General features: G+C 35.1%; 1 protein-coding gene across 1 annotated transcript in view; it reads left to right on the top strand.

Annotated features, from left to right (window-relative positions):
* LOC124127150 (dentin sialophosphoprotein-like) overlaps positions 1–12,281 on the top strand; it is a 62,129-nt gene that overhangs the window by 24,443 nt on the left and 25,405 nt on the right. The window contains exons 4-8 of the mRNA XM_048380921.1: positions 1,140–1,164; positions 1,986–2,098; positions 3,054–3,131; positions 3,576–3,653; positions 4,034–4,108. Coding sequence (XP_048236878.1) covers positions 1,140–1,164; positions 1,986–2,098; positions 3,054–3,131; positions 3,576–3,653; positions 4,034–4,108 — 369 coding nt within the window. The remainder of the gene's footprint in view (positions 1–1,139; positions 1,165–1,985; positions 2,099–3,053; positions 3,132–3,575; positions 3,654–4,033; positions 4,109–12,281) is intronic.

Raw genomic sequence — 12,281 nt, 5'->3', positions numbered from 1 at the left:
ACCTCTGCAAACCCCATATTTCCGAACCATAAGTTTGAAGAAATATTCATCATCTTCCTTTGTTCTTCCTCAATATTAACAAGTTTACTCGAACACAATACCAAGCACTTTCTTATAATTCTAAAACATATCTTACTGAATATACTGATGAGAGTAATCACCCCATAATTTTCAACATCTGTCACTGAGGTAACCATTAAATAATATTTCCAAATACGGGAGGATGTTGTCAAGAGAGTATTTAAATAATTCCGCTATTAGTCCATCAATTCCAGGAGTTTGAATACTGGATTTAATTTCTTCCTTTGAGATTGGGGAATCTAACATGTGTATTCCTTATCAAAAAAGTTCAAATGCAGGTTCTCTGTGGAATCAGGACCGAAAAGAATGATTTTTGAAACAATTAAATCACTCCAAAAGGGCTATGTTACTTTTAGGTCAAAATTGTGTTGATGAACTGATACTCACATCTAGTGTTTTCTGTTCCATTCATAAAAGTTTGTTTGATTTCTCTCAAAATAGCTTTATACTTGTTATTCGAATCAGCTTATCAAGAGAATCTTTATCCTTAATTTTCCTGAAATGGTTTCTTCCCATCTTAAACAACCCACATTCCCAGTCAAACCACTGTTTATTTTCTCTGTTGGGGGTTACTTTCCTTTTCATTACATTCCCTGCATTTGCAATAGCTTCTGTAAAGACGATTTCAACACTTTCATCCATGTGTGTACAACAGAATCAATAGCTCTATGTATAAGGTAAGAAGGTGTCTGATTACAAACGTTCTGAAGATTTTCTGCTTAATTTGCAACCAATTTCTTGCATGTATAAAACCTGGGGCCCCATTATTACTTTCAGCCTCTTTTGGAACAAAGTATGTTTTCATTAAAACAAATGCCAGCATCCGCGATATCCGCTTCCCAGAATATCTATTGGCGGGCCCCAAATTACACGCTGTGTATGCCCATGGTATAACTGTTATAAAAGTGATAACTAATAAGGCACGGAATATTGTTATTGAAAGCAGGGGAACATATTTATCAGGTTCAATGTCAAGTATTCCTAAATCAGCAGTGGCAGGTACTTACATCAATACTCTTATGTTACTAACTAATGCTAATCATACCGTTATGTTACAGGTAGACGGGACATTGGTAAAGAGATGTAAGTTCACTTTGGATGAATCACTGACATTATAAACCTTCCATGACCTCATTTTATTATGTTCTCCAATGTGTTCTCCTTGTCAGTAAAACAAATCGAGTTCAAGTCACATCATTTATATGTGTATTTCCAATTTTGGAATTATAGATTCTAAAAAGATTTATTGCCAGTAAAGTGTCAAGCTCTGTGTACGATTCGAACTGTCCCATTCCACCTCTTTGATTGCCGAAACGTATCTGTTTTGATATTAATGTATTAGGATGCAGTGAGTGAGTGAGTTTTAGCAATATTCCAGCAATATCAGGGCGGGGGACACAAGAAATTGGCTTCACACATTGTACCCATGTCGCGAATTGAACCCGGGTCTCCGGCGTAACGAGCGAACAATTTAACCACTAGGCTACAAGACCGCCCCTACTAGGCTTCAGAGGTCGCCTAATTCGCAGTGTAGAGTTACGTCTCTTTGGAGTGCCAGAAGCCTACGATCGTAGTTTCGGATCTAGAATCGCAAAGCTTATCTTTCTAAGTTTGTCAGTGTCATGCCTGTGCGCGTGGGTTGAAGTCTCAGACAAAGCGACGTTATCTCACTCACTGTATAAGATTGTTCGGTTACATTGTCGTCAAACCAACGTGCTTTAACATCTGCATGTTATATCTCTGTTGGGATAAGGTATTCTCCATTGATGAATGGTATAAAGATCTTTTCATCATCGATAACATTAACGTCATACATTGTATACAGTGATATACATATATGGTACGGTGGAATTTTTTTTCTTGACAAATAATGCATGTATATGATAGCTTATGGGTATTTCTAGGACGCGTCCAGAAGGTCCAGAAGACCAGGGAAGAGGTGACCCTGGAAATGGTATGATGATTACAACATCAATTCAAGAGGATCTCAAGCTCAATGGGAGACCAAATGTTGGTCGTGAGAGGCGATTTAATTGATCGGACTCATTGACCCCGACGGCGTGTATCGCAATATCAGTCACTCGATTATATACATGCCGCTGTTACATAGCTGGAATATTATTTGGTGCGGCGGTATGTAACGAACGCACACACGGTCAAATTAATGATTATTTCGCTTTTCATGCTTTTGAAAGGACTATGGCAATTAATGGAATATTTTGACAGAAACGTATCATTTGTGGTGTATGAATGACATCTCACTAAAGCCCGACCCGTCTTCAGCAACCCATGCTTGCCGTAAAAGGCGAATATGCATGTCGTAAATGGCGACTAACGGGATCGGGTGGTCAGGCTCGCTGACTTGGTTGACACATGTCATCGATCCCAATTGTGTGGATCGATGCTCATGATGTCAATCACTGGATTGTCTGGTCAAGACTCGATTATTTTACAGACTGCCGTCATAAAGCTGGAATATTGCTGAGTGCGGCGTTAAACAACAAAACAACAACCAATCACTGAAGCCCGATTTTTAAGGAAGTAAATTACCCTCTATATATGCAACTGTCAGGTGTCACGCGAAGAATGTTACTCATAGTATCAATCACTGGTTTGTTTCGCCAAAACTCGATTATGTACAGTTTCTGAGTGCCGTTACGGAAATTTCATTTGAAGATCAAACTAATGATAAAATTAACTGAGAGCTATAGTTTCGTTTGCCCCTCGGCAAAATATATATAATGAAGGGGCTGAAATGAAAATATGTAATATGTGTTTCAGTTATGACGCACAGTGTGGTTGTTGATGAACACGCTTACTCCTACATTGCATTATCCGATGCGACACCCCATAGGAAAGAAACTGCAGGTATTAAAATGGTTTCTTGATTTCCTTACAATTTTCCGTTAGTGTTGAATGTGTTTATATGTGGTATGAACTACATGACTGAGTCTCTGTCTCTGTGGTTGTAGTAGTTGTCGACAATGCACCTGACACGGACTGCTCCCTCAGCAATAAAGAATCCGAGGACAGCCAATACCTAACTCCTGGTAAGGTGGTGTACAGAGAATCTCACACTCGTGACTTCAGAAATCAAATATAACAAGACGATTTAACAAAAGTTATAGGAAGCTTTTTTTAACTTTTATCAAGTCTTTTATTTGTCTTGATGTATTTGATCATAATTTGATGTATAATCCTAAATCATTTTTCTAAATTTTTCAATTTGTAAAGAATAATAATAAGTATCTTGAAAGCTAAAGGTTCAGCTGACCAGCTTCTGAAACAGGGAGATTAGCGATGTACATATAGCTACAGTGGACAACAAATATTTGTAGTGCAGTTGGAGTGAGCATCAACATTTATACATATATTTCATTTGGATTTGGATTCCATCTCAATTTGCTCTTCAACGCTATTACTTTCCGTTAGTGTTTAATGTGTTTATATGTGGTATGAACTACATGACTGAGTCTCTGTCTCTGTGGTTCTAGTAGTTGCCGACAATGCACCTGACACGGACTGCTCCCTCAGCAATAAAGAATCCGAGGACAGCCAAAACCTAACTCTTGGTAAGGTGGTGTACAGAGAATCTCAAACTCGTGTCTTCAGAGATCAAATATAACAAATGTTTGTAGTGCAGCTGGTGTGAGCATCAACATTTTATGCATATATTTCAATTGGATTTTGAATCTATCTCAATTTGCTCTTCAACGCTATTATTTTCCTTAAACGTATTGTGATAGTCATTGCCGTTAGGAATCTCAGAAATTAGAGAAAAACACATCTACAGGTCCTAGTTCTATAGTTAAAGGAAATATTAGTACGTTAAACCCAAGAGCGAGTCTATTCAACACTAAGTAATATCGCTACATGCCACATACATTTCCACATCTGCCTCTGTCAATATATAAACTACATGACTGAGTCTCTGTCTCTGTGGTTCTCGTAGTTGCCGACAATGCACCTAACACGGACTGCTCCCTCAGCAATAAAGAATCCGAGGACAGCCAATACCTAACTCCTGGTAAGGTGGTGTACAGAGAATCTCACACTCGTGTCTTCAGAGATAAAAAATTACAAGACGATTTAATCAAAGTTACAAATATCGGAAGTTTTTTTCAACTTTTATCAACGAGTCTTTATATATTTGATCATAATCTCATGTATAATCCTAAACCAGTCTTCTAACTTTTTCAAATGGATTTTGATTCTATCTCAATTTGCTCTTCCAAGCTTTTATTCTACATCTACAGATCCTAGTTCTATAGTAAAAGAAAATATTAGTACATTAAACCCAACAGCGAGTCTATTTAACACTAAGTAATAGCGCTACATGCCACATACATTCCCATATACGCCTCTGTCGATATATATGGATTTGTGTAATATGTTTCAGTCGTGGAGCCCAGTATGATTCTCAATGGACACACTTAAACCAACATTACAGATTCCGATGCAGGTATTCAACTGGTTTCATGATCAGGTTTTTGTTTTTTGCTGTTGGTGGTTAGTGTTAATTGACTAGCCTTTGCATGTGTTTGTGGCAGATGCAGCCAGTTGGACAGGATTCGCACCAATTTTCACCATTATGATTGTAGCTTGTAGATTATACTCACTCACTCTCTCACTCACTCACTCACTCACTCACTAGATTACTCACTCACTCACTCACTCACTCGCTCACTCACTCACTCACTCACTTCCCCGCGGCTCCTGTCTTCTGTATTATATATGTAATAAAACTAGCAATATGCACATACGTTGGCCGACATTTATACCATTTAAACCATTTTCAATAACACAGTTTGTCTTTACATAGACGTTTTATGTCTTTTATAGAATCTATATCAATGTTTTAATTAGGTGGTGCTATTACTTTGTTGCCATAGAAACACAAGGTATCTATTTGATTCAGATGCTGGTGCACCATCTCTCATTGACGAGGCCGCGTACACGCCACTGACATGCCAGCCCGCCCCAGCTCCACATCACAGCTATACAGAGTTCTCTGCCCAGCCACGGGTGCAGGCCTCGGCTGATATGACCTCGAACAAAAGTCAATATGAGAATATATCTGTGTTAAATACCTGTGTATTGTGTGTACTGTTCGTGTACCTGAACTTGCTGATACGTCAATGACCCGTTCATGTTTATACGCTTTTGTGAAAGCTTTAAGATTTGTGTTTATGCAGATCAAATCAAATTGTTTGTCGGCATGTAACACGTGGGATGAGTTACACTAAAAGGAAATGTTAAAAATAAATAGTGATTATTTTGTATGTATTATGCCATTTATCCAAGTTGTGTAAATAGTACTGGTAAACATCCATGTCTTGTTGTTGTCGCTATCGCCAATGTTGTCTACTCTTGTAAAAGGAGTCAGCTACACCTGTTTCGACTTAGTATCTCCTACATAGGACTTACTATCTCCTACGTAGGACTTAGTATATCCTACGTAGGACTTACTATCTCCTACGTAGGACTTACTATCTCCTACGTAGGACTTACTATATCCTACGTAGGACTTATTATCTCCTACGTAGGACTTAGTATGGCCTAGAATCCCTATCTCCTACGTAGGATTTAATATCTCTTCAAAGGACTTACTATCTCCTACGTAGGACTTAGTATCTCCTACGTAGGACTTACTCTCTCCTACGTAGGACTTAGTATGGCCTAGAATCCCTATCTCCTACGTAGGATTTAATATCTCCTCAAAGGACTTACTATATCCTACGTAGGACTTAGTATCTCCTACGTAGGAGATATTAAGTCCTACGTAGGATATAGTGATTCAAGGCCATACTAAGTCCTACGTAAGAGATAGTTAGTCCTACGTAGGAGATAATAAGTCCTACGTATGAAATACATAGACAAAAGAAATTTCACTGTGACCCTATTACGCTTCCGTAGAAAACCGATAAACAAGGAGTTGCCACGGGTTTTTTGTAAATACCGAAGTAGTACCTACTTGACCCTTTGCATATTTATCCGTAACTTATCCTGACGGAGGCCGTTTCTGTCAGCTATGCCTCATTTAGATGCTGATTTTTGGTATCTTAGGTATTTATTTTGATAATGGAACAACTGCCTCAGTAACTTGTCACAGTTCACGATGGTAAATTATGACTCGATAGCCGATAGACAAGGAGTTGTAACTTTAACTTGAATCACGTGTTGCAGAAGGAAATCTGTGACACTTTTACCTGAACCTAATAATAGAATAGAACAGTAATTTGCAACATAATTCATCGTTGTATGTGTACAACATTGAAAACAGATAAGAACATAAATTGTTTGATAGGCATTACTTAGAAGTTGACGGATGACAAGATAGACACAATTTTTATGGATAACAACTTCTTTAATACTGGGAAAAGCAGCGTTTCCCACGATAAGAACGTGCGGCCTGTACCTGTGAGAGCTTGTCTCAAATTGATCTGCTTAAAGGTGTTTCTCCAGATTCTTTAAACAGGTTCAGCATTCTTCAGCTGAATGTGTTAGGCGGTAGAACGTTCAACATTTAACTCTTGCGCAGTTTGACGAAAGGTCGTCCAAACTTGAAATCACGCTTTTCCCTATGTATTGCACTAATTTCTATTTTTCTGTCGAAGAGTTCAAATATAAATTAGCTTGACTTTCTGTCTGCATTCTACGAAAGCCCGATGGTGACACTTTGGTAGCGTATATCGTTTTTACATCGAAATTTCTCGTTATTTCAATTATTTGTTAATTTTCCTGAAATTTCGACGGTTTTTTGTTACTTCGATTAGATTTTCTTAATTTCATTTATTTTCTCGTTATTTCAAGTATCTTAGTGTGTGTATATGGGGGTGGGTTTGTGTGCATGTAATTTTGTTTTGTCAACTTTTATTCTTTGGTGTTGGCATTTAATGCATTTAGTTCATGTAGGCATACGTAATCGTCTCTGTTTTACTTTCCTTGGACCGCCTCTGTGCTTTTGTGGTAGAGTGACCGCCTGGAGGCCGGAATGTCCGGGGTTCAATCCCCGGCCGCGTCATACCAAAAAGACGTTAAAAGATTATACTTGTTATTACCCTGTCTGGTGCTGTCATTAAGGGGCTAAAACAAGGACCAGTCGGCTCGGAGACAGCATACTGTGTCTGAGTGGGGTATTCATATATTATCCGAACTAGTACAAGCAGCCCCCACCCCCATTTCGCGTGGGTGTTCGCGTGTGCGCCCGTGTGTATCAAGTGTGTAAAGTTGTTGTAGTTATACCTTTGACCGCATTAACTATCATACCAATAAAAATATGTACATCTTGTTGATACTCACTTTTTTCAGCGTTAGATGGGCATGTCCAGTCATGTAATTACACTTTTGAAATAAAACTTGTTTATGTACGAAACTAGTAATTGATTTTTATGCCATAAGGCGTGGAACGTTGCTCAGAATAACAACCTCTGGTTTGTCTGGGCAGTATCTGAAGCCGGAATAATGCTAACTAACACAGACACAGACACAAACAAAGACACACACAGACACAGACACAGACACAGACACACACAAACACACACACACACACACGAACTCAGGAACACACACACACGAATACACACACGAACACATACATGATCTCACGAACGAACACAAACCCACACGCACACATACATACATACGAACACAGAAACACACAGACGAACTCAGGAACACACACACAAGAACACAGAAACACACACAAACGAACTCAGGAATACACACGAATACACACACGAATTCACGAACGAACACAAACACAAACACACACACACACATACACACACAAACGAACTCAGGAATACACACGAATACATACATGAATTCACGAACGAACACAAACACAAACACGCACGCACGCACACACACACATACACACACACACACACACACACACACACACACACACACACACACACACACACACAGGAAATCAGAACACACGAAATCAGAACACACACGAATACACACATGAACACATACATGATCTCACGAACGAAAACACACGCACACGCATGTCCTGTCGCTCTGAGAACAACTAACATGTTTGTTTGTTTGTTCAACAGCTGCAGATCAGTGATGTTGTAAAACCTTGTTTAAAAAGTTCTCTTGTCTCATTAACAATGATTATCTTTCACAGAGGCAGAATGTCAAGTTCCCCTCTGATGTTATACACTGTTGCATTTATTATCGCTGTGAGTGGGCAAGGTCAGTACCTGTTATCATCATTATACTTGTATTAGTGTTCATGTTGTGTGTTCAAAGTTTAAAGGGAATTATGAAAACATAACCAGCTATTGCTCATTTGATCCATAATATATGTCATACAATAGTTTTACACAACCGCGAGTAGAAAGTGAATTCTTTTATGCTTCGGGGTGGATCACGTACCTCGTGTACCCCTCTGGTACAATCAAACTGACATTGTTTACTGAGAATTGTACAATCAAACTGACAAAAGTACATTACAGACATCATTTACAGACAATGGTACAATAAAAAAGATATCATTTACAGACAACAGTACAATGAAAAAGACATCATTTACAGGCAATGGTACAATGAAAAAGATATCATTTACAGACAATGGTACAATAAAAAAAACATTATTTACAGACAATGGTACAATAAAATAGACATCATTTACAGACAACGGTACAATGAAAAAGACATTATTTACAGACAACGGTACAATGAAAAAGACATCATTTACAGGCAATGGTACAATGAAAAAGACATCATTTACAGACAATGGTACAATCAAAAAAACATTATTTACAGACAATGGTACAATAAAATAGACATCATTTACAGACAACGGTACAATGAAAAAGACATTATTTACAGACAACGGTACAATGAAAAAGACATTATTTACTTACAATGGTACAATAAAAAAGACATAATTTACAGGCAATGGTACAATAAAAAAAACATTATTTACAGACAATGGTACAATAAAAAAACATGATTTACAGACAATGGTACAATGAAAAAGACATTATTTACAGGCAATGGTACAATAAAAAAGACATTATTTACTTACAATTGTACAATAAAAAAGACATAATTTACAGGCAATGGTACAATAAAAAAAACATTATTTACAGACAATGGTACAATAAAAAAGACATAATTTACAGGCAATGGTACAATAAAAAAGACATTATTTACTTACAATGGTACAATAAAAAAGACATAATTTACAGACAATGGCACAATAAAAAACAACATGATTTTCTTACAATGGTACAATAAAAAAGACATCATTTACAGACAATGGTACAATAAAAAAAACGTGATTTACTGACAATGGTACAATAAAAAACACAATTACAGACAATGGTACAATTAAAAAAGACATCATTTACAGACAATGGAACAATAAAAAAAGGCATAATTTACAGACAATGGTACAATAAAAAAGACATTATTTACAGACGATGGTACAATAAAAACGACTTCATTTACAGACAATTGTTCAATTAAAAACAAACGACATCATTTACAGACAATGGCACAATAAAAAAGACTTCATTTACAGACAATTGTACAATTAAAAACAAACAACATCATTTACAGACAACGGTACAATAAAAAAAGACTTCATTTACAGACAATGGTACAATAAAAAACAACATCATTTACAGACAATGGTACAATAAAAAAGATTTCATTTAGAGACAATGGTACAATAAAAAAGACATCATTTACAGACAATGGTACAATAAAAAAGATATCATTTACAGACAATGGTACAATAAAAAAAACATTATTTACAGACAATGGTACAATAAAATAGACATCATTTACAGACAACGGTACAATGAAAAAGACATTATTTACAGACAACGGTACAATGAAAAAGACATTATTTACTTACAATGGTACAATAAAAAAGACATAATTTACAGGCAATGGTACAATAAAAAAAACATTATTTACAGACAATGGTACAATAAAAAAACATGATTTACAGACAATGGTACAATGAAAAAGACATTATTTACAGGCAATGGTACAATAAAAAAGACATTATTTACTTACAATTGTACAATAAAAAAGACATAATTTACAGGCAATGGTACAATAAAAAAAACATTATTTACAGACAATGGTACAATATAAAAGACATAATTTACAGGCAATGGTACAATAAAAAAGACATTATTTACTTACAATGGTACAATAAAAAAGACATAATTTACAGACAATGGCACAATAAAAAACAACATGATTTTCTTACAATGGTACAATAAAAAAGACATCATTTACAGACAATGGTACAATAAAAAAAACGTGATTTACTGACAATGGTACAATAAAAAACACAATTACAGACAATGGTACAATAAAAAAGACATCATTTACAGACAATGGAACAATAAAAAAAGGCATAATTTACAGACAATGGTACAATAAAAAAGACATTATTTACAGACGATGGTACAAGAAAAAAGACTTCATTTACAGACAATTGTTCAATTAAAAACAAACGACATCATTTACAGACAATGGCACAATAAAAAAGACTTCATTTACAGACAATTGTACAATTAAAAACAAACAACATCATTTACAGACAACGGTACAATAAAAAAAGACTTCATTTACAGACAATGGTACAATAAAAAACAACATCATTTACAGACAATGGTACAATAAAAAAGATTTCATTTAGAGACAATGGTACAATAAAAAAGACATCATTTACAGACAATGGTACAATAAAAAAGACTTCATTTACAGACAATGGTACAATAAAAATCAACAACATCATTTACAGACAATGGTACAATAAAAAAGACATCATTTAGCGACAATGGTTCAATAAAAAAGACATCATTTACAGACAATGGAACAATAAAAAAGGCATAATTTACCGACAATGGTACAATAAAAAAGACTTCATTTACAGACAATGGTACAATAAAAATCAACAACATCATTTACAGACAATGGTACAATAAAAAAGACATCATTTAGAGACAATGGTACAATAAAAAAGATATAAATTACAGGCAATGGTACAATAAAAAAGATTTCATTTACAGGCAATGGTACAATAAAAAAGACATCATTTACAGACAATGGTACAATAAAAATGACATGATTTACAGAAAATGGTATAATAAAAGACATCATCTACAGACAATGGTACAATAGAAAAGACATAATTTCCAGACAATGGTGCAATAAAAAAGATTTCATTTACAGACAATGGTGCAATAAAAAAGATTTCATTTACAGACAAGGGTACAATAAAAAAGACATCATTTACAGACAATGGTACAATAAAAACGACATTATTTACAGACAATGGTACAATAAAAAAGACATCATTTACAGACAATGGTACAATAAAAAAAGACATCATTTACAGACAATGGTACAATAAAAAAGACATCATTTACAGACAATGGTACAATAAAAATCAACAACATCATTTACAGACAATGGTACAATAAAAAAGACATCATTTAGAGACAATGGTACAATAAAAAAGATATAAATTACAGGCAATGGTACAATAAAAAAGATTTCATTTACAGGCAATGGTACAATAAAAAAGACATCATTTACAGACAATGGTACAATAAAAATGACATGATTTACAGACAATGGTATAATAAAAGACATCATCTACAGACAATGGTACAATAGAAAAGACATAATTTACAGACAATGGTGCAATAAAAAAGATTTCATTTACAGACAATGGTGCAATAAAAAAGATTTCATTTACAGACAAGGGTACAATAAAAAAGACATCATTTACAGACAATGGTACAATAAAAACGACATTATTTACAGACAATGGTACAATAAAAAAGACATCATTTACAGACAATGGTACAATAAAAAAAGACATCATTTACAGACAATGGTACAATAAAAAAGACATCATTTACAGACAATGGTGCAATAAAAAAGACATCATTTACAGACAATGGTGCAATAAAAAAGACATCATTTACAGACAATGGTGCAATAAAAAAGACTTCATTTACAGACAATGGTGCAATAAAAAAGACATCATTTACAGACAATGGTGCAATAAAAAAGATATCATTTACAGACAATGGTGCAATAAAAAAGATATCATTTACAGACAATGGTACAATAAAAAAGATATCATTTACAGACAATGGTGCAATAAAAAAGACATCATTTACAGACAATGGTGCAATAAAAAA

The sequence above is a fragment of the Haliotis rufescens genome, unplaced genomic scaffold (assembly GCF_023055435.1).
Source record: "Haliotis rufescens isolate VD_foot unplaced genomic scaffold, xgHalRufe1.0.p SCAF_34, whole genome shotgun sequence".
Lineage (NCBI taxonomy): Eukaryota > Metazoa > Mollusca > Gastropoda > Lepetellida > Haliotidae > Haliotis > Haliotis rufescens.
Note: the sequence above shows the minus strand (reverse complement) of the source record. Positions and strands in the feature narration are given on the sequence as shown.